The following is a 24,771-nucleotide window of genomic DNA, read 5'->3' as shown; positions in this document are numbered from 1 at the left end:
TAAATACAGTTGACTGATCTTGGACAAAGGAGCAAAGGCAATACAATGGAGCAAAGACAGTCTTTTCAACAAATGGTGCTAGAACAACTGGACATCCACACGCCAAAAAAATCAATCCAAACACAGACTTACATCCTTTACAAAAATTTACTCAAAATGGACCAATATTTAAATGTAAAACACAAAACTAAAAATTCCTAAAGGATTACATAGGAGAAAATCTAGATGACCTTGAGTGGGGCTGTATAACACCAAAGGCACAATCCATAAGAAAAATAACTGATAGCTAGACTTCATTAAAATTAAAAACTTTTGCTCTGCGAAACACAACGTCAAGGAAGTGAGAGACAAGCTACAGACTGAAAGAACTTATTTGCAAAAGATACATATAATAAAGTACTTTTATATAAAATATATAAAGAACTCTGAAAACAACAGTAAGAAAACAAACAACCCTAGTAAACAATGGGCCAAAAAAAAGACATCTCACAAAGAATATATACAGATGGCAGGGCTTCCCTGGTGGCGCAGTAGTTGAGAATCCGCCTGCCAATGCAGGGGACAAGGGTTCGAACCCTGGTCTGGGAAGATCCCACATGCCACGGAGAAGCTAAGTCTGTGCGCCACAACTACTGAGCCCGTGCTCTAGAGCCCACGAGCTGCAACTACGGAAGCCTGCCTGCCTAGAGCCTGTGCTCCGCAACAAGAGAAGCCACCGCAATGAGAAGCCCATTCACCACAACAAAGAGTAGCCCCCGCTCGCCGCAACTAGAGAAAGCCCATGTGCAGCAACAAAGACCCAACACAGCCAAAAATAAATAAATAAAATAAACTAATTTTTTTAAAAAAGAATATATACAGATGGAAAATAAGCATATAAGAAGATGCTCTATATCATATACCCTCAGGGAAATGCAAATGAAAACAACAGTGAGATACCACCACACACCTATTAGAATGGCCAAAATCCAGAACCCTGACACCACTAAGTGCTGACAAGGATGTGGGGCAACAAGAACTCTCATTCATTGCTGGTGGGAATGTAAAAGGGTAAAACCACTGTGCAAGACAGTTTGGAAGTTTCTTACAAAATTAAACATACTCTTACCATATAATTGAACTCCTTATTATTCATCCAAAGGAGTTGAAAACTTACGTCCACATAAAAACCTGCACATTAATGTTTACAGCAGCTTTATTCATAATGGCTCAGAAGTGCCAAGACGTCCTACAGTAAGTGAATGGATAAATAAACTGGTATATCTACACAATGGAATACTATTCAGCACTAAAAAGAAATGAACTATCAGGCTATGAAAAGACATGGAGAACTGCAAATGCATATTACTACGTGAAAGAAGCCAATCTGAAAAGGCTATGTAGTTTATGACTATGTGAGCTAGAGTCTATATAAATAAATAGACTATACGACACTCTAAAAGAGGCAAAAATATGGACACAGTAAAAAGATCAGTGGTTGCCAGGGGTTAGGGGTGGGGCATGAATAGGCAGAGCACAGAGGATTTTTAGGCAATGAAAATACTGATATTGTAATGATGGATAGATAATACATGCCATTGTACATCCGTCCACACCTATAGAATGTGCAACACTAAGAGTGAATCCTAAGGTAAACTGTGGACTTTGGGTGATAATGATGTGTTAATGTACGTTTATCAATTGTTTAAAAAAAGAAAGGTACCTTCTAGTGAGGAATGTTGATAATGGGAGAGATTATGCATGTGTAGGGGAGGGGCAACTGGGAAACCTCCATACCTTCCTCTCAATTTTGTTGTGAACCTAACACTGCTCTCAAAAAAACGGTCTTAAAAAATATATGGGGGGCTTCCCTGGTGGCGCAGTGGTTGAGAGTCCGCCTGCCGATGCAGGGGACACGGGTTCGTGCCCCGATCCGGGAAGATCCCACATGCCGCGGAGGCACAACAGTGAGAGGCCCACATACTGCCAAAAAAAAAAAAAAAAAAAAAATATATATATATATATATATATATATATAGGAATGCCACTTTCCACTCAGGAATAGGAGCTTCAGAAATAGTGTCTTCTGAGACAAACGTGCATTTAATATATATCCTTTCAATTTAAAAACTTATGAAGAAGATCAAAAGATCTTCATGCATTGCTGTAATGTATACTCTGATAATTATACATAAAGATCGATGTGGAGATATACATTTACCAGTAATTAGAAATAGAGGTGCATGTAGTTTATTTGTCTTTAAAGTAAATGTCTTATCTTGAATAAACTAAAATCCATTTACTTACATATAAAAAAAGAGTATGTATGTATTATGGCAGTACGTCAGCTTTGAGTTAAATGTTTTTCATACTTTTTACCATTTTTCCATTTTGGTTTAAACTTCAGTCTTTTTATAAAACCTTATTATAAAGTCTTATAAAGTGTGTAAAACCTTATTATATATAAAAGTATCGGTAGGCAGAATTATGGTCCCCAAATATGTGTACATCCTAATCCTTGAGATCCGTGAAGACGCCACCGTACACGGCAAAGGGACTTCGTTGATGTGATTACTGGTACCGTCCCTGTGATGGGGAGAGTATCCTGGATTATCCACATAGGCTCCCCTCTCATCATATGAATCCTTCAAAGTGAGAACCCTTCCTGGCTTTGGTCAGAGAGAATTATGTGAAGACAGAGAATCAGAGAGATGCAACGTTGCTGGCTTTGAAGATGGAGGAAAGGGGCCATGAGCCAAAGAAGGAAGACAGCCTCTCACCATTGGATTCTCCCCTGGAGCCTCCAGAAAGCAGTACAGGCCTCCCTGCACCTGGATTTTAGCCCACTGAGACACTTGTCTGACTTTCCACCTACAGAAGTTTAAGATAATAAATTTGTATTAAGTCTCTAGGTGTGTGATAATTAGTTACAACTGCACTATAAAACTAATACATGGAGGTGATTTTTTTTCCCTTTTTTAAAAAAAATTTTTTTAAGGAGGAACACATAAATTGTGTCAAGGTGAAGGTGATTTTAATTGAAACACATGAAATCCAGGTTATTTGAGGAATAAAGAAGAAATGAGGGATGAAAGTCTTGGAGGATATATGGTATTTTTATTCCATGTCCCAAAGAGCAAGGAAGGAAGTGGTTCTATTTCTTGTTGTTACAGAAAGGAGGACAGATCAAAGGGGCAGACGTGGACCCCATTTAAGAGAATAACATAAACGTATGCAATAAATGAACAAGTTGCCTCAGAAAACAGTGGGCGCCTGTCTAAGGAAGAAGGATTATCATTTGCTGAAGACCTCTAACACTAAACAGATAAGACGAGGATTGGAATTCTGGCTCAGCTACTAACTTGCTTCTGACCTTGAGCAAATTACTTAACCTCTAACCTTCAGTTTGCTCATTTCAAACTGAGATGTAATACCTACATTGCAGGGCTACTGTGATGATTACTGGAGACAAGGTCAAGTGGAGAACCAGTGGCCGGTACATAACCAGTGAACGATAAATGGGCGCTATTACTGCTATTACCACATAGCGCGTACCGTGATTTCCGTAGATGACAGATAATTCCTAAGGTCTTATCATTTATTTTTAGCCGGACATTCATTTAGTATGTGTGGCAGGAACCATTTTCTCCTCCTTTGCAGCTCCCACCTAGGCCCATAAAGCAGGAAGTTCCCCCGATGGGTCCCGAGAAGGTAAGTCCTGCCCCTCTCTTCACCTGTCACTCCTCGGGAGAGGAGGAGTGACAGCTGATGACATGGCGGGAAGAAACTGATTATGGGTGGCTAGTCCCCTCCCTTTCTTTTTGAGATCTGCCTGTGAGGAGAATACACTTTTCTTCTGCTCTTGTCCTTTCAGTGGTAAACGTTTGTGAGACAAAAGGGTAAACCGCGGACTTCGGTTCCAGAGAAGCATTATCTGTCCAATACATTCATATGGCTATGGAGTGTTTGAGATGTGGCCCGTCTATGCTGACAGGTACTGTGAGTACACAATAGATGGCAAAGAGTATGCAAAAACAAGAATGCTAAAATATCTCATTCATGTTTTTATACCGATTACATGCCGAAATGGTAATATTTAGGACACTGATTACATGCTGAAATGGTAAATATTTAGGACAATTTCACCTATTTTGTGTTTCTTTTCTTAATGTGACTACTAGAAAATTTCAAATTCCACAAGTGGCTCACATCACAGTCCTATTAGACAGCACTAATCCAGAGGCCACCTCTCTGGGTCCCATGAGTGGGAATCAAGTTGGGAGGCAGCCCTTCTGAGAAAGCACACATGCTCTCCAGATCTATCCTTGGGCTTGGCAGGGTTGTCTGAAGATCTGGGCAGGGAGCAAGTACGAGGAAGGCTGACCGTGGAAAATCAAGCCATGGTCGACACTCCAATCCTCCCAACAATAAAGTGACTTTAGTTTCCGTCTAGCTGATCCCTCTATCTCTTAACTGATTGCAATTGGGAAGACAGGATGCTATTTATTGCTCTTTCCCCATCAAACCCCGAAGATATGACAGAAATATTTCTACGCCCATGGAAGGAGCACAAGCATACAATTCAGCTGCAAGCACAAAGCAAACGTGATAGTCCTCTCCAGGTCCTTAGGGGCACAGGTTTCAAAAACATCTACACTGATTGCAGTTGAGAGATCTACTGCAGATGGTTTTCAGCAGAAGCAAACATGGGCATGAGTGGCAAAGCTCCCCAGGGAACAGGATTCTGAGACAAGTGGGATTCCATAGCAATAAAACAGCGACAGTGGCCACTGGGACTCTTAACTGGAGGAACACAGAGCTTAAATGGGGAAATGGACATTAGGAAGGCAGAGTGACTGCAGGCAGGGACATGTAAAATAAGTCGGTCTCAGAGAGGAGACAGTCTGGATGGGTATTTTCCCTTCCTCCATATGGAGAACGCACACCGCATTTAACCCCTTCATGGGACACCTACCCGGCCAAGCTCTAGACAACTGGTTTGACCTGATACGCTGGCAAAGCTCAACTCAGTAAGCTTTTCTCTGCCGACTCTCCTCCGCTCCCACACCAACAAGCCACTTCCATGCTCTCCAGCATTCTACGAATGTGTATTTGGACCGAACTAAGAACAGGATTCAGGAACCTTGCTTCACTTGGCTGTGTCAGGGCTGGTGATTCGCTTGCGTTTCCTAAATTACACAGCAATGGAGCTGACGCTGAAACTGTTTTAATTTTTTTCTCTTTTTCTTTTAGAGTTTTAAAAAATGAGATGCATGGAAAACTTGGAGTGGGATTAACTTAACTTCAGATTTGCTGAAGAAGCTATACTCCTCAAGTGTAAGAAGGTATATTCTGCTGAAGGAACCTGATATTACCCAGACACCTAACTCAGACCTCTCTGGCTAAGATAGAGCAGAAACCAGGAATATCATCTTTGAACTTTACTTTTGTTGAACTTACGAATTTTGGATTTTGATGTAATTGAACTTTAACTAAAAGGGCAAGAGGATTTGATTTTAAGGATGTCAATTTCTTCCTGGGAATTTAATAATGAGAATTTAAATTTGGGCCATTTTAAAGCTGCTGACCTGTAATACTTGGCATATTTCTACTCTGTTGCTTAACTTCTGATGAGTTTTAATCATCATTCCAGTTGGGCAAAATGTGAGATAGGGAATAGAACAGAGAGTAGATTTTTAGCCTAGTCCACAGGGAGTCAGAAGAGTGAGCTCTTCTGACCTATCTTAGAGTGTTCAGAAGCACAGGCTGTGCTTCTGCCACTACTGATCCCAGGAGGACATGCCACGAGACTCATAGGTACAAGAGGTGTGGCCCCAGGAAGAGGGGACATCAGGACCAGGTCCCGACAGACCCTGGACTCCTTTCTCCCCTCACTGGCAAGAGGTTTCATTATTAAGCTGAATTAGTTAAGGAAACAAAAAGCCCATTGCCCTCTCCTCATCTTTCCATTATGAGGAGAAAACTTTCACTCCAACCAACAGGCAGAAACCATAGGAAGAGCACTTCTGCCATCTCTCCCCTCCTTATTCCTCCCCACAGGAGAAGAGCAGACTTCAAAGCCATGCATAACGCGGCTACTCCCCGCCAGCCCTGCCTGTCCTCAGTGTGCACTCATCCTTGGCTTCCCTCTAGAATTACTTTCTATAGCAGCTCTAACTAGTCAAATTTCAAACAAGTGTGAACTTTTGTGAAAGACAGACCATTGGGTTGCAGATGCAGGCCATGCTCCCTAATTCCAGCTTTGCCAACAACATTTATTGTTGATATTTACTTTCATCTTTCTGAATTCTAAAAGGGGCTATGAGTGAAGGCGGGGTGGAACCATGATTAAGCATCATCCTCATACTCTATTGCACCCAGGCCCCAGAAAAAAAATCATCTCTTCTTTGAGCTGAGATCCTGGCCTGGGAATAAAGCTGAGGAAACCAGGTTGAAGGAGTGCCCCTCAGGAGCTGCACCCTTACTCTGAGCCCCTTCTCTTTTCTTATACGTCTCTCCCAGAGAACTCCCTGCTTAGCTTGAGTAATATTAAAAAATAAATATGTTAGCTAAAAAATTATAAAAGGAAATCTGTAGAAGGAAAAAATATATTGCAAGTTCATAAATTCAAAGGATGATATAATGATATTACCATGTACACATTCCATTTACATTTTCAAATTCTTTCTGACACGTCCACATCTGGAAAGCTGATTAGAAGTTAAACTATTTTGAGAAACTGAAATTTTAAGACAATCTTTTATGCACTTACCAGACATATCTTCATTATTATTTAAATTACAAACATTTAGGAAGCTGAAATGCTCCTTCATGTGGGCGTCAAGGTTGGCTGCCGTTCTGGAAACAATATCCTACGACAGTGGTCCTCAAAGTGTGGTCCACAAACCACAAGAGTCCATGACTCTTTCAAGAGGTCTGCGAAGTCAAAATTGTTCACCTTTTTGACTTTTACCACTAAAACATTATTTACCTTTTTTCACTATGTTGACACGTATATGATGGTGAAAAAGCAATGGTGGATAAAACTGTGGGGACTTTGCACAATCAAGGGAGTGGCACCAAAATGTACTAAGTGTCACTGTGTTCTCCATCGGCATTTCACTTGAGAATGTTCTTGATGAAGGAGTAAAAATGATTGATTTTATTAAATCTCAACCACTGAGTGCATATCTAAGTGCATATCTTAGATATCTGCATATCTAAGAACTGAGAGATACACATGAAACATCTCACTGTGTACTGAAGCGTAGTAAGGAAAAAGCATTTGTGTGACTGTCTGAGTCATGAGTAGCTGAAGCAGCTGCTTTGGCACGCATTACCATTTGTGCTTGAAAGAACAACAGGTAGACAAACTACAGCTATTCAGACGCGAATATGCGGCAAACATTTTCTCCTATGTGAACAAAGTGAGCGTGTCACTTCCAGGAAATTAACTCACAGTATTTGTTGCCAATGATACAATTGAAGCTTTCAAGCAAAAATTCGAGTTTTGGAAAACTTGTACCTACCACTGTGAGCTTGACAACTTCCCAATATTTAAAAACTCACTGGATAAGATGGGCGTTCAGAATAACCCATGTGACTTTGTTGATAACGTATAATACACTGTATCAACATTTGGATGATTTGTATAACTGAGCGAGCCAATTTTCCAAACTCTGAAAGCATTATATTCCAAATCATACATGGGTAGAAGATCCAATCAAAGTGCAATCCAAAACAACAGTTTTAATATAAGAGAGCACAGAAGGATCAAGGATAGGGTTTCTGACTCCACACTACACCTAGTCTTTAAGAATTTATCATTTGGTGAGTTTTACAGTAGCATCAAAGAACACCCAAAATTACACCATAGGCTATTAAAGCACTCCTCCCTTTTCTACCTTGTATCTGTGTAAGGCTGAAAGCTCTTCATTTTCTTCAGCCAAAACAACAAAAATTGAATACAGAAACAAACGCGAGAACCCAGCTGTGTTCTATTAAGCCAGACATGTGACTGTAAAATGATGTCACTTTCATTATTTTTTTCTTTTTGAAATGCTGTATTTCCATTTTCCATCAAGAGATGCTATTCATGTCAACCTATAAATGGATCTATATATGAATTAACCTATAAATGAATTAAACAAATATTTTTTAAATGTCTTGGTTTTAATTTCTAATATGCCAAATATCAACAGATATTACATAAACAAAAGCTTTTTAGGGTACTCAACAATTTTTAAGAATATTAAGGCATCCAAAGATCAAAAGATTTAAGAATAGCCAACCTAGGATAATAATTATTTGAACAACCACACTGAGGAGTGCCTGCTTTATACTATGCTGGGTACTGGAGCATCTGAGAGAAAAGGCAACAGCCTTGCCCTCAAGGGATTTCTAATTTCACCGGGAGTGTAACTCTCAATTATAATAATTTTACTGTAAAGAAAAGAAACCCTTCATTTTAGGTTTCTTACAGGCATTTTTTTTTTTTTTTTTTTTTTGCGGTACGCGGACCTCTCACTCCTGCGGCCTCTCCCATTGCGGAGCACAGGCTCCGGACGCGCAGGCTCAGTGGCCATGGCTCACGGGCCCAGCCGCTCCAAGGCATGTGGGATCTTCCCGGACCGGGGCATGAACCCGCGTCCCCTGCATCGGCAGGCGGACTCTCAACCACTGCGCCACCAGGGAAGCCCCAGGCATGTCTTTTACATCTTGATGTCTCCAACGGCAACTAATGTTGTAATATGGCACACAGTAATGCCTAAATACTTAGTGAACCTACATAATATGCATTTGATTTATGCATCAGAAACTCATATATTATGCCATGCAATTAGGAAATATGCCTTATCTCAGCATTTTTATATAGATTTCAGACACCAGTTCTTCATGACGGTGAAAAATGCACTCCCATCCTTAGTGAAAAGACAGTATTAGCACCGGAAAGACGCTGAAGTTACAATGCAACCTTTTGATTGAGATTTAAACTTATGAAATAAATTTTAGTTTTAGATCATATCATGGGTTTTGTGGGGTTTTTTTCTTTTTTCTTTTTGCGGTATGCGGGCCTCTCACTGTTGTGGCCTCTCCCGTTGCGGAGCACAGGTTCCGGACGCACAGGCCCAGCAGCCGTGGCTCAAGGGCCCAGCCGCTCCATGGCATGTGGGATCCTCCTGGACCGGGGCACAAACCCGTGTCCCCTGCATCGGCAGGTGGGCTCTCAACCACTGCGCCACCAGGGAAGCCCCATATCACAGTTTTTAAGATAAATTTATTCTTCCAGCAAGTAGTCTAGATAAATTTATTCCTCTAGCAAGTAGTCTAGATAATAGAATAAGGGAGGATATAGTAGCCTAGTTCAAGAATTTGAACAGTCATATGAAAAAAAGATGCCCTCATGCTGTTTCCACAGCTACAGAAGGCAGAACCAAAAAGTGGGAAATATAAGAAGAAAGAGAAAGATTCCTTATACATATGTGTGTGTGTATAAATAAATATAGAAGCAGAGGTAGTGCCTTAATTATCAATAGAAATGCCGCTTGAAGGTCAGAGGTCAGACTAGAGAAGAGGTTCTCAAGAATTTTTCCGCTCTAACTCAAAGGAGATACATTCCCATCAAAAACAAATGGTAGGAGCTGAAACAGGGTGCGCGTGGGGTGGGGAGAGGGTGGTGAACGTCTACCCAGTTCCAGGTTGAAAAGCATCAGGCTTCTAGGATACTAGAAGACCTCTTCTACTTCTGTGATTACCTGGTTTTGTTTTTTTTTTTTTTTTTTTTGCGGTACGCAGTCCTCTCACTGTTGTGGCCTCTCCCGTTGCAGAGCACAGGCTCCGCACGCGCAGGCTCAGCGGCCATGGCTCACGGGCCCACCCACTCCGCGGCATGTGGGATCTTCCCGGACCGGGGCACGAACCCGTGTCCCCTGCATCGGCAGGCGGACTCTCAACCACTGCGCCACCAGAAAAGCCCTTAAGTGGGGTTTTTAAAGAAGGATTCAGGCCAACTTAGTAGCATTTCCTAAGTAGGATGAGGATTTTCCACGTCCTTATTTTTGGATGTAGCTATACCAGCAATTGAGAGCGAGTGTTGAGTGTAAAACATGAGGGCTGGGGTTACATGCAAGCACCCCCTTATCTAACCACATCATGTCTGAACCAGGCAAACAGTGCTCTGACCTGCATTTCAGCTTTGTCGACCACTTTCCTAATTTCTAACTCACTAACTTGTTCTCTGCAAAAATGCTTCTAATGACTGAATCGGAAAAGCAATAGGAGAGCAACTCTGACCTGACTCAACTGAAACGCAACCATTCAGAATTGGAGCCAATGCACTTTAAACATGTGCATTCTTTTCCCTTCTGCATATGCATCACCTCGAATGTCGTGCAAATTCACTCTTGGCCTCCATGACATAATGATGCTCCCCAGGATTTCTATGGATTCTGCTATGAAGGCGAAGCGCCTCCTCTGGCTTGTTTCATTATGGAATGGGTACTAAGTTCAGGCTTTGGGACGTTCCTCTCTGAGTTGATTGCTTACTGTTCTCGTTAGGCTCTCTGGATGTTCACCAGTTCTTTCCAAACATTTGGCTCTGAATTAAATGTGGGTAAACGTTTCAAAACTGCACACTATATATGAGTAGTATACACTTATTTTACATTTTTAACACCATGTACAAGCTGTGGCAACATCTGGTGTTTTGCAAACTTGGCCACATCCAGATGCATTTCCTTTTCCGAATGTGTCCTCTGCCATGTGAGGGTTGTATTTCAATATGAATTTTACACTCTTTCTCTCTCTCTCTAGGATAGCACTGCGAGATTTCAAACATGCATTGTACCTAAACTTTATACTTTCCCTCTCTGAATGGAAAATTTAAAGCTTGCCAATTAATAAAATGAGAACAAATATAGAGCCAGACTAAAACTATCAAATTAATCTATCTCTCTCACTTTTCTATACTTTATTTGACTTAGTAGAAAACTACCTCTTAACATAGTTTACAGTAAAAGAATATCTTGCTGAGAATTACACCATCTGAGCTAAGAGAAAGCAATGCCACAATTAACTGACTCAATCCCTACTGGGTCAGCTATGCACCTTTTCCTCAGGAAAAAATGCACACATGTCCACAAACAACCGTGTCATACATCTTCTCGTGGTTGGAGGGCATCTTAAAGATATACAATTAAGAAACTAAGGTGATGAGAATGTGCTGTAACTTAAAGCCATCTGACTTAAAACATCATAAATACCAACTAAAGCTGAGCAGACTGTACATCCAACTCCTAAGTTTGTTTAATCAAGAGCAAGTAATTGCTGTCGGGAAGTCTAGGCTGTCTGTCCACCCCATACCGTGCTCACAATTAGCACGTGGCCCTGGCTGGCCATGCTGGGCTTTGCCTCTGCCCTCATATAAAGTATGTAAAACCTCCTGCACCCTGGGCCCCTCCATCCTCCTGGCCAGTCAGGTCGTTTGTCAAGCTCCTTCAGCCGTTTCATAGGTCCCAGCTCTGGAGCCATTTCCTTGGATTTCAACTCCCCACTTGGTTCAGCCCCTTCCCTCCAGTATGTACTTGTGGCAATGCTAGTACTTACTTGGACTCAAACCTCTTCTCATCCTTGGAGATTCACCCAGTATTTGCTGGACTCTTGTCTTTCCCCAGACATTGTGAGGTTCCTGCCGGGCTTTCCTCATTTAGACTCAGCCCTGCTCTGGAAACATCCCGAGACAGGGTGCTCCGCTTGGACTGAAAATGCTTGGGGCTCTCTGGCCCCACTGTTCTCCCACAGTCCCTACAAAGGCTCCAGGTCCCCTGACTCTAGCTGTTTGTTTCTATGACTTCTTAGAAATAGTACCATTCAGTGGTTAAGAGCAAAGACCCTGGAATAAGCCTCCTTGAGTTCAAATTGTGGCTCCTCTATTACCAAATTAACTTTGTTGAACCGCTATTTCCTCACCTATTAAAAGTAGGATAACACTATCATCTGTTTCAAGATTCCTCAGTCACTGCCTCTGCCTGAAGAAGGCAGAAGTTAACAGAGATTCCTGAGGCGAAACCACGTAGCTGGCTAAGTGGCAGGTTCAAACTTCAAAGCCATGTGACTCTAAACCCGTGCTCTTTTCAAATATATCACGCTACATTCCTTTACAATCATCCTTACGTTTTTCCTTAAAAACAACAAAAATGATTATCTCCTCTTTATAGCAGTGGCTGTAAAATTTAAAACCAAGTTATTAACTAAATTCATTGAGTTACAATAATAAGGAAATGAAGTCATTGGTTATCCACAACTATTAATCTAGCAAGTTAGTTAAAACTAGCATTCCCCACAGATGTTTGAACATCTACCTGGGCCAACCTCCAGATGAATGACTTGGATTCTTAGCCTCTACACTCAATTTTCATAATAATAGCTATAATAAAAATTCATGGGATAGGGTCCTGGGCAGACTTGCCAACTTGGGGGAAAGAGAAGGCAGCAGCAAAGGCACGGAAGAGAAAATGAAAGGAAGTTCCAAACGCAATGCAGTTCAGCAGTTGAGACCAGCAGCGGGGAGATTTTCTAGGAGAGATGATGCCCCATGTCCAAGCAATGAGAAATTCATATTTGTTGAATAGTGAGAGGGCAAGAAGGGGAGGAGAATAACCCACATTATCTATTTTGTGTGAAACTCTACAATGTTAAAGGATCGAGAGGAGAAGTTAGAGTCCAATTAAAGGGCTTAGACCTGGGCATGGAGCAGACATTGGAAATTGCCACACAGACTCACATGGGTAATTCTACCACCAAGTCATGTACTATGTAGCATTCATGTGAAACTGTTTTAAGACCTGGACTTAATCGTCGCTAAGTTGGTAGCCTGGCTCTGAGTGCAAGTAATGTGGGCTTGGCACTGGAGGTTCTTTCCACTTGTCAATTGGAAAGAACAGGATGGAATATTTACTATAAAATGCCATATTATGAGAACTATAGCATGAACAAAATGTACGTGCAAATTAGAACAGTTAAGCCTGATTTATATTGCCTGCACAACTGTGATAGAGGAAAATGATCTCCCAATTAAAATACCTCATGCTTAACAAAAAACAAAACTGCCAAACATGTAAGTATTCCCTATTTCAAGAAAGCAAACAAAAACAAAATCGACAGAATGTAAGAGCAATTTTCATTTCTTCTAAAGCGGCCAATCTACTTTAAACTCTTATCTTTTTGGTTACCTTGGTCACAGCTTTTGGAGAAAAGGTCACTGAATCCACCACAGTGATGAGGTCACCTGGGAGGAGACGATCAAAGTACTTCATGCAGGCGTCATAGGCGCACAGCCACTCGGGGGAGGATGCCGGGACTTGTTTAACGAGGTGAGGGTCTCCAGTCCAGAACAACTTCTGTAACCAGACTGTGTACAGAGAGCTTGGGGAGAGCATGCGCCCATCCTTCTCAGGGATTTTGGGAACAAGTTTGGAAATGGATAAGATATTTTGACTTGAAAGGACTGGCTCCAATGCCTCAAGAGGATTCATGTTTTCATCTGTCAGCTTTTTGTAATTAAGACCTATCGGAAAGAAAAGGGGAAAAAAAGAGAGTAGTTCATTCCCAGATAACCACACAGGAGCTTTCAAATACACACACAGCCCCTCTGCGTGGCTGAATGAAAAGATTTAGTTACAGCACAGCTTCGCTTGTCAATGAGGTCCATCAGAAGATCTGAGTTCCAATCCCTGCCTGCAACTTAACCAACTGTGCGACCCTGAACAGGTCACTCAACCGCTGTGAGCCCCAGTGTCCTCATTTGTATCCTGGAGATGGCAATATCTCTTCGCTTCTTCAATCCCCCCATGGCACCTATGTCTTCTATCAGTGCTCTCACCAAACTGCACTATATTCGTTATTCATCTAGTACCTCATCAACTACCTGAAGGCAGGGATTGAATCTTACTCCCTCTCCTCTGTGTCTAGTCCAGGGTCTAATTCAGCTACTCAGTAAACCACTGATAAACTGAAGTAAATACTCACAGTTGTTATGAATAGCAGATGAATGCAGCTTTGCAAGTGCCTTGTAAATTGTAAAGTATCATACAGATTTGAGAGGTATTAACACGGTTAATTTCTTAGTTATGAGCTACAGACACCATTCTAAAGATTTCCACAGGGCTTCCCTGGTGGCGCAGTGGTTGGGATGCAGGGGACACGGGTTCGTGCCCCGGTCCGGGAGGATCCCGCATGCCGCGGAGCGGCTGGGCCCGTGAGCCATGGCCGCTGAGCCTGCGCATCCGGAGCCTGTGCTCCGCAACGGGAGAGGCCACAACAGTGAGAGGCCCGCGTACCGCCAAAAAAAAAAAAAAAATTCCACAATTTATCAAAGATTCAAAGGCTCTTATTTTAAGGGTTCCATACACACTTTAAACATGTAGGTCCACTTAAGTGAACTCCTGCCAAATTGCCTATTGGGAAGCGTCTCAGTCTTGTCATTTATGCAGATAAAATATAACCAGTGGAAGCAGGGAAAACACCTTTGGCGTACTAGTCAGAAGCTTTGGATTTTAGTACCAGGTCTGCGTTTAGTCATTGGGTGACTTAAGTTTCTCCAGTGTTTAAGTCCCTCAACAGTAAGTAAAGGAGTTGGAGACAGAATAAAGTCTATTAGCATAAAAATACTGTGGTTTCAGTTACGCCAGCCACAATGCAGGAACAGGACTGTATATAGAAAATTGCCCTAGATTACATTTAAAGAATGAGTTCAAGCAGGAAAATGATTAACTTACCTGACGCAACTACCTTAAATTTCTTTAGCAGCCGAATGTGGGTTTCTGGTTTAATGGTGTATTTCCCCAAATCTGCACAGCCACAGCTTTCCAGCAGAGTGAAATAATACAGCAGTCTTTCATGATCAAAGCCATCAATCGTGGGATAGATATACTTGACCATGTGCTTGTGAAAGGCTTCGGGACTGGTCTTCAACGTCTCGAAGAGATGAAGGGACTGAGCTCGACTTTCAATTTCTACTGTGGACAAACTGAAATTAAGAGACAAAGAAAGTATGTTAAGATTGGTAAGATTTGGTTCCTTTATTAAACAACATGTTTTTTGTTTATTTGTTTGGAAACCTAGGAAGAAAGGCTACTTCTTACAAATCCCTTCTTGCTGCCTAATCAAAGACAGGAAACCACCAGTGTGTGCAGGTAGTTTATATAAAGGGAAACAAACGTGTTTCAAATGTACTATATGATTTTCACGTTGTCTCATGCGGGGGTCTACAGCACCCTGTAGTTCTCTACAGAGAACTGCCCAGTGCTTACTGGCTGGAAATGAACCCAGATCTGCCACCTTCTACTACGCATTATTTATTCATACCACAAGAACAATTTAAAACCTGAGCTTCCTTATAGAAACGTAAACAAATTTATTATTTCAGGAATTTAGGAAATAGAGAAGTGAAGAAACAACCCCAACTTTTAGGCATAAATCTTATATCAGAGGCTTGAACTGACAGTAGACATAACCTTGACACTGTGTTCAAACAGAATTAAAATAGAAAAGAAGAGATACTCGCACTTTCACTTGAATTACCTGTAGTAACGAATGCCACTTGAATAAAGCACACATCAATATTTTCATCCTGCCTTAGCTGTCTTTATAATGTTATTTTTTTTTAAGTCATTTAAGGTTAAACTCTTGAAAAAAAAATTTAAGGACTTCTGCTTGGTTGATCAGTTTGTGTTTTTTGGGTGACGGGGAGGGCTTAATTTTGGTCTCATGTTTCTCCCTGGACAGAGCACAGTGCCTCCTGCCCAGCATAATCCCAATACCCCAAGCGGGATGAGTTTCAAGCTTTCTAACCGTAAGAGGCCTTCAAGCAGCCTTTGGCACTAACAGAAACTCCCAGCTTCCAGGGTTCGTAGAGTAGCAATGAAAGTACCTAGGAGCAGGAAGTGAGACCTCGGACAGGATCAAAGTTAGGTTTCATATCGTTTAAAAGCAACTCTTCTGAAATACGATACCCTGTTTATTGGAATTCCCCCTAAGTGCCAAGACATGTTTTTCTTTTACGTAAAGTTAATACACAATATACTTTAAAATTTGTATCAGGATGTGATAATACTTGGGATAACAGCAGCGATTTATAAAGTCAAAATATCAAGCAATTCAAAAATGCTCTTTTAACTTTCACTTCAAGAGAAACCCTGTTTTTCTATTAAGACACGGTTTAAACATTTACAAAAATATCCCTATCTATAAAGATGTCCCAGAGTATCCGTCTATTCATAACCTGCTTTAACTATTTATTACTTTGCCTGTCTCCCTCACTACACTATGTACCACCTGATGGCAAAGATGATACCACATCTTCTTCAGCTTTAGCTTCTCAGTACCAAGCACCAGCGTGTGGTACAAAGGAAACACTCGACACGTGTCTTATGAATGCCAAATAGACGGGAGAATGAACAAAAACTTAGGTGTCCTCTACGGACAAGGCCCTGTGCTCAGCACTGGGGAGGGTATAGAGTTACAACACAGAGCTCTCATCCAGCAGTTGCATTATACGTACTTAAAAAACGCTGCAGAATAATGGTGTGGGCTGACAAAGGACATGCAATTATATTCCAGTTACGAGTGGGGTCACTAAAGCTGTCATGTCAGAGGAGGTAGATATCGATGACACCAGAAGGCTTATTGAGAGAAGTACTTGAGCTTGGTATTGTAGAAAGGAATGAAGCAGAAATAATACGAACAAAGGTATCAAGACAAGAAAGCACAAGGCCTGTACAGGAAACAGCGAGTATAAATGGACGGCTATTTCAAAACTCTTCGGATACTATCACTATTCAAAGAACGCAAGGTCAGCCCTGAAAGGCACAGGCAGGCCTCGTTTGGTACTGTGCTTTGCTTTATCGCGCTTCACAGGCATTGCGTTGTTTTTACAAATGGAAGGTTGGTGGCAACCCTGGGTCAAGCAAGTCCATTGGTGCCATTTTTTCCGACAGAGTTTGTTCACTTCGTGTCTCTGTGTCACATTTTGGTAATTCTCGCAATATTTCAAACTTTGTCGTTATTATTATATCTGTTACGGTGATCTGTGATCTTTGGTGTTCCTATTGTAATTGGGCATTGTTTTAGCAATAAGGTAACTTTTTAAAAATAAATAAATAAATTTATTTATTTATTTATTTTTGGCTGCTCTGGGTCTTCACTGCTGCGCGCAGGCTTTCTCTAGTTGTGGTGAGCGGGGGCTACTCCGCTGTGGTGCGCAGGCTTCTCATTGTGGTGGCTTCTCTTGTTGTGGAGCACAGACCGTAGGCACATGGGCTTCAGTAGCTGCAGCACGCGAGCTCAGTAGTTGCAGCATGTGGGCCCGAGAGTGCGCGGACTTCAGTAGTTGTGGCTCGCAGGCTCTAGAGTGCAGGCTCAGTAGTTGTGGCGCACGGGCTTACTTGCTCCGTGGCATGTGGGATCTTCCCAGACCAGGGATTGAACCCACGTCCCCTGCACTGGCAGGCGTATTCTTAACCACTGCGCCACCAGGGAAGTCCCTAAGGTATCTTTTAATTAAGGTCTGCACATGTTTTTTAGACATATTTTCGCACACTTAATAGACTATAGTGTAGTGTAAATGTAACTTTTATATGCACTGGGAAACAAAAACATTCATGTACTAGCATTATTGTGATATTGGCTTTATTGCAGTGGTCTGTAACCAAACCTGCGATTTCTCCCGTACTGTACACCCAGTGGTATATGAAAGTCACAGAATTCCTGATGTTCCTTCATAATTTGCAAAGTGAAGTCTGAAAACAACACAGTGAAGAAGGAAATAAGAAACTGCGTCACCCCATTAAGATGATTCACGTTGACAAAGACTTGCAATCAGAGCGACATGCCTGATGGAAGAGGAAAGAAACCTTGCACTTATTCCATGGATTACTGTGGCAGGCAAGTGAGAGACTGTCATCAGAGAGGTTAAGTGACGCCTAAGACCAAGCGTCCAGATCTGTCTGGACTCCGCATGGCTGGGGCTGCTCACCTAGTCACAAAGCAGCCGTCAACCAATGGCGCTTAATAAGCGCCCTCACTAACAACCATTTCAAAACCAGGATTCTTTCTGTGACAGACATTAGCTCTCTCTCAGGGGCAGTCATCTAAAAGAGTTCTCCTGTCACACTTCACTGCTATCCCCTGGCAAGCAGTGTATCTGAGACTCATCTACAAAATGGACAATGGCTAAACCACAACAGCTTTAGTCCATCTGTGTTCGACTAGATTCTGAATACAGTCTCTCTCAGTCAACGTTACTTTCCCCTCTCGCCCACCCACCTATTCTTCTGTGCCTGCAGTTTACTTTGCCTGATGTGCAATTTTCCCTAATTATCTTGTCAAGAGAGGTACTGGAATACTTTTACTGACACATGATAAACACGAAAACCTCCCTCTTCAGTAAATTACAAGGTACTAAGATCTTCCATAGATGCCAGTAATTGATAACCCATTTTAAGAGTTCCCATCGAAAGATGCTGTTATCTTCCTTTTGGAACAAGAAATGAAATCTCTGCTTAGAAAACAATTCCAAAGAACCCACATTCAAGAGAGTAGGAAGAAATACAAGGAAACTACGGTGGAACTTTCACTGATCAAATCAGTAGTTACCCTTAAAAACTGTTTAAGTGGTTTTTCTAAGCTTTAGCTATAAGGCAACTAATATATATATATATATATATATATAAATATAAATATATATTTATATATATAAATATATATATACACACACATATATAAATATTTATATACACACATATATATACACACACATATATATAAGTATATATATGGTGCAAATTTAACTTTCAGAGATTAACTACAAGAAGAAAATTAGCATTAGTTGTACGAAAGGCACAAGGAATAAGTTATTAGTACTAATCCCATGATTAAGGGATTCTGTAATGGCTTCGAGTTGTCAATCAGCCGAAACTGTGATTCAAGAACAGCATGAATTGAAAGGACTTATATTCATGGGGGGAAACAAATTTATTTAAATGCATTTTACTTTACTCAATCTGACACTGAGTGATAATACTGATACAATTCCATGAGTTGACTGAAGAGGAGAGAAGAAGGCGAGAGGGAGAGAGCTCCTGGGAAAGGCTGGAGGGAGCAAAGGGATGAGGTCCACTGGTCCACACGGTTCAGATGCAGAACTTCTAAGCATTTCCCCCAAAGACTAATCCTAAAAGTGTGAAGATACAGAAATCCACATGAATGACCATGACCATGGGTGAATAGGCCTCCACCACTGATTTCTGTGGGAAGACACAATTCTACCCTCTAAATCACAACTACTCCGACCTGAGGGAAACAGTCCAAGATATTTGCCACACAAATGCCTCAGAATGAACGTGATGTGGCAGCCTTGACCTGCAGTGCTGCCTGACAGCTGAATATGTGGTTATGCTGGGGAAACGTGGTAAAAAAAAATAATCATGGCCTTTTCCAGTTTTTCCAACATTTTAGCCAAGTGTCTTTGCAAACCAAACAATGAACTTTAACTTTGCAAGGTCACCTACACAGTTGATGAGAGAATCAATAATGAGTACCTTGGAGTCTGTTTCTTGTCACACTAATACTTGGTGAGTTCCTTTGTGGAACGTTTTCTGTGGACAGAGTGGTGATGTGGAAAGAAGCCCATGTGAATAGGCTTCGTCTCCTCCATAAGGACAACTCTGACCCCTTAAGCCTTTTCATTTCTCATAAAATGTCAATTTGACTGGTTTATGTAGTCTCATATTATCACCTCTCTAACCAAAAGGTATTTTAAAAGACACCATAGCACAGAAGCAACAACAGGCATCATTTACCAAACACATCTTATACGTTAAGTACTGTGTCATCTCATTTAATTCTCACAAAGCATGTATATTATAACTGATAGCACATTATCCTGAAAAATAATTGTTAAAAAATCAGATTTGCAATGTTAGGCTGATAGCGGTCAGAGGGTGAGTTCAGTAAATCTGGTCTGTTTCCAGAATTAACAATAGCAACTACTTTTTTTTTCCTTTGAGCATCTAATACATGTCAGGCATTTTGTATAAATCTCTCAAATCTCAGAGCAATTCTGCAAAATGGAATAAGACTACTCAGTTTGCAGAGGAGGAAACTTAGGAACAGAGGGATGAAACAACTTGCCCACCATGTACACACTAGAAGGAGGTCACAGGGCCACGATTTAAACCCAGACCTGCAGGATCCAAAGACTGTGCACTTTCCACAAGACGAAAACAGGCCCCAAAATGCATCTTTTTGCTTATTACATTTTGTGCCAGTGTCAGGAATTTTTTCCTATCTGGGGGAAAAGTGGCCTTAAAAATCACAACGTGGAAAGGAAGCTTGCAGATACATGGAAACAATTGCTTCCATTTTGGTGATGGTAGTAATTAGTTCTTCCAGTTTTAGGACTGGAAGATTTCTTCTTATGTACAATGCAAATCACAGTCTCGGTCATGATCAGGATCATGGTCCTTTAGGCCAAAGAAAGATCAAAATTTTATGTATGGCTCAATTTTAAAAAATAAGTAAGACCTATGACCTGAATTTCTACATTCAACCTTCCTACTCTAAATGGATTTTCCCTGGTTTGAATTTTTGCTTATCTTCTTTTTCAATGTTATAACATACTTTTAAGAAGCTAAGTTGCCTTAAATCCCCTCTCTACACACCAACTATTCTCAAACTCCTCAACTAAGTCAAGAAGAGAAGGCCAGAATTGAGAATTCTTCACCATGTGACAATCTGGACACAAACCTGCCTATGAGCAACAGCAACCCTCAGGCAGAGGTTCTGTGTCACTCCTGTTTCAATGCAGGAAAAGGTAGATGCATTATAGCTTGTTCACCTCCCCACAGCTACAACATGCTCTTGCCCATCCTTATACTTGAGACCAAAAGAATCCTACCAGGGAATATGAACTTGACTGTGCAAAACAGCACAGCACAGAGTCCCTTCCCAGGGGCCTGAAAGAGGCAGCACTGAACTAACCAGCAGAGATGAAGAGGTATCACGATCTCTGCCACCCAAGCAAAATCACTTGGATAATTAATCCCCTGGGTGACGGTAAAAGTACCTACTAGAGTGAAATGAAAATGTAGGATGTATGGCCTTCAGGTCTGCAGTTTAAATAAGAAGGAACAGACGGAGTGTTATCAAGGCTGACAGTGAGAGGCACTTCTGGCCCTTATGTAAGCCTTTGCTCACTAGGCCCCATGTGCTCCAGCCACAAAGGCGTTCCTGTAGTTACTCAAAAAGGCCAGGAACGTCCCTGTCCCAGAAATGCCTGAAATACATTCCCTCTGCCTGAAATGCCTTTTCTTCCATTCTCCAATAGTGAGCTCTTTTTACGTCCAAGAGAGGCCTTTCCCATCTGCTCCCTGTGCATTTCCTTTATGGTACTTATTATGACCAGCAATTTATTTTTTAGTTTTTAACTGTGTGTGTGTGTGACGGGGGTCTCCCCAATTAGAATATAAGCTCTATAAAGGTAAGGATGTGTCTGTCTTGTTCTGCATTTAAACCTATGCTTGGTACACAAAGGTACTAGGAAAAAGATAATAATAATATTTAATGAATAAACAAATGTGGTACTATTCTATCAGCTAGAAACATCCTCTGCCATTTCAAAATGATCCCATATTCAAAACTTACAGACACACATGGAGTCAGCAGGACTGGTAAGAACAATAACAGGAACAATCTCGACAGCATTAAAGAGCCCCCGGCTATACGCTTTCCACAGATTTTCTCTAGTCTCTACAACCATACCAGGGGGGGATGGTGGTCCCCTTAACTGAGAAAACAGTGACCCAAGAGGATTAAGAGACGTGCCCAGGTACACAGCTGGGGGTATGGGCAGCAGAGCTGGATCTTGAAATGTGGCCTGACTCCAAAACCCGTGCCCTCACTGGTAGTTAATGTTATCTGTAAGATGCACCAAAGTGTCTAGAACAGCCTAGAGGTGAAGATGGCTGTGAAGGCTGCAGTGAGTGAGAAATCAGCCCTGACCTCAGGGAGCTGAACACGCCCTGGGAGAACCAGTGTCCGCCAGAGGGAGCCGACTCCAGGTGTACACAGCCGCTCAAAGCCATCACTGATGTTGAAAACTACCAAGAAAAAGAAAGAAAATGAGGAAGAATAAGGGGGAAAAGGAGACCGGGAACTCCAGTTTGGGTGTTTACGACAATTATCTCTTTCTTACAGGAGTGAAATTCCAGGAATAAACTACCATTAATTATGGATCATGTGTCAGGTACTGTAGGTTTGATATTTCACCAGGAAGTCATTTAATTTTTATGACACCTCACTTAGAGTAAAGGAAAATGAGTTTCAGAGAATTGAATTCTCTTGTGCAGGGACACACAGCTGGAGAGACACACGATTTGCTCTAGGTTTCTTGACTGGAAGGCTTCTGCTCTATTGCACAATGCTGCCTCACCCGACCTGTGTGTCTGCTTATCTGTACATCCGGTGAGACGAGGAAATACCTCCAAATTCAACCAAGAGGAAGGAGAATGTAAAATTATAGAAAAAATCAACTTCGGGGGGAAGATGGCTTTTATAACGGAACAGTAATACAAAACCCTAAGGTACGGAACATTATTTTTCTTGCAGCTCTGACCTATTAGTTTCCCATTGGCATTGACTCAACAAGTAAATATTGGGCAATTTCTATTGTACTAACAAGGCTGATCTTTAATACTTGTGTTACTAAGCTGAACTGAATAGTAAGGCAAACACCAGGCTTTTAAGTAAAGAACATGAAGCAACAAACACCACTTGCTAAATCAATATTAGGTGTTTTGTCACTCACAAGTAATGACAAAACAGGAGGTAATGATTTCCTGCTTTTGTAATTTCCGTGCGTTTGTACAATCACACCACTATCAGGTATAATGATATGCTAGGAACAGTCTTGCACGTTACTAGAGTGCCTGATAATTTATAATATATTCAGAGACCAATGGAGCATCCTGTCTGTACAGACATGACCACCTTTTATGTCACATTCAACGAAAGGAAAAAGATATTTAATAAAATGCCAAGATTTTTTTACGCTAATGTGCGTATAAGAAGGAACGTTTATTTGAACATATTTCTATGCCTCAAAAATGGTGAAGTCAGTACAACATTTATCATAGATAACACTATTACCCATGTAGCAATTTCATAAATACTAAAACGTAGAGGGTACAATTTCAAAGATATTAATAAAAATTAAAGATGATGAGTTATAAGCAGGTCCTGACCATTCCATACTACCTCCACTTCTTGAAACTCTTCCTTCCCATGGCTTGCCTAGAACAAGAGCCCTTCCTCTCGATTGCTCTTTTTGTCCCTTTGCTAGCAGCTCTTCCTCTATCACTAACTGTGGAAGGTCCCCGAGGTCTGTCGTAAGTCTTTCTCCTTTTCTCATTCTATGTTCATCACCCAAAGCACACCCACAACATAGCTTATTTATCATCTATGTGCACATGGCTCCCAAATTAGCATGTCCAGCTCCACCTTCTCTTTTGAATTCCAGATCTATAAGATGCACTGTCTGCTTGACCTTTCCTCTTGGGAATTCAATGTGTATAAACTTTTCCATTCCTTTGCCTTTTCCTCACCCTCCCCTGCAATACCTTGTGTCCTTAACTAGTGTTTTCTGTCTCAAATGATGTCACTGTCCAAGAGGCAGACCAAGTAAAATCCTGGAGATAATTCTTGACTCTTCTCCTTTCACTCACCTTCATAGCTAGTTTATTCTTATTAATCAATTTATTTATTACCATTTATTTCACCTTCCAGGTATCTCTGAAACCCATTCTCACCTCTCCTGTACTTTCAAAGCCCTCCTCCAGGCTATGGTCACCTGTCCTGCAGTCTATTACTACCATAGCTCCCGAACTGGTCCATATATGTCTATGCTGGCCTCCCTAAAATCTTTCCTCAACATTGTCGCCATAGTGATCTTATCAAAATGCAAATCTGATATTACCTCCCTCTCTTTTACCAGAATCTTTAAATACCTTCCTATTACTCTTAGGAAAGAGTCCACAGCCCTGGATAGGGCCTGTACGGTCTGGCTGCAAGGTCTGGTTTCCAGGTTCTCAGCAGCCCCATATCACCCCGTGCTCCACTGACTCTCAGGGCATCACCACCCACCTGTTAGGCTCAAAGACATCATGTTCCATCCTGTCAAAGGGCTTTTGCACTCAACTGTTTTGCCTCCCTAGAAAATGCTTCCCATCTCCTTGTAGTGTACTTAATTTTGAGTCACTATTTAGGTCTCAGCTCAAGAGTTATTTCTTCAGGAAAGCCTTCCCTAACTATGCCAAATCCCCTATTTGGGCTCTCTTACACAGTGCCTATAACAGCTTTAATTTCACATTTGCTTATGTCATTATTCAATTATAGTCTGTCTCCTACCGTAGACTATGAGTTCCAAGACAGCTGAAATTTACTGACTATTGTAACCCTAGCACCTAACACTGTTCCTAGTACACAAGAGATTGTCAATAAATATCTTCGAATAAATGAATGAATTAAAGTCTCAAACTCAGGACTATTATTACTGAAAAACTAAGACTACAGTTAGCATATTGGTATGTCAGAGACATATGAAGAGAGACTATACAAAGACACTGGTCTACTACAGCTCAAAAGGAAAAGTGCAATTGAACAGTATGACTTCAAGATTCCTTTAAAATAGACTCTGAAAAGAAAGACACGGAAATAAACTTGCATAAGAGTTGTATGCAC

The 24,771-nt window shown here is 41.3% G+C and overlaps 1 protein-coding gene across 2 annotated transcripts in view; it reads right to left on the bottom strand.

Moving 5' to 3' along the window:
* NBAS (NBAS subunit of NRZ tethering complex) overlaps positions 1-24,771 on the bottom strand; it is a 340,240-nt gene that overhangs the window by 89,859 nt on the left and 225,610 nt on the right. For both annotated transcript variants that reach the window (XM_060027072.1, XM_060027073.1), the window contains 2 exons: positions 14,754-15,004; positions 13,209-13,543 (listed from right to left, as the gene is read on the bottom strand). In XM_060027072.1, coding sequence (XP_059883055.1) covers positions 13,209-13,543; positions 14,754-15,004 — 586 coding nt within the window. The remainder of the gene's footprint in view (positions 1-13,208; positions 13,544-14,753; positions 15,005-24,771) is intronic.

This window comes from Delphinus delphis, chromosome 12, assembly GCF_949987515.2.
Source record: "Delphinus delphis chromosome 12, mDelDel1.2, whole genome shotgun sequence".
Classification (NCBI taxonomy): Eukaryota; Metazoa; Chordata; class Mammalia; order Artiodactyla; family Delphinidae; genus Delphinus; species Delphinus delphis.
This window is presented reverse-complemented; position numbering and strand designations above follow the sequence as displayed.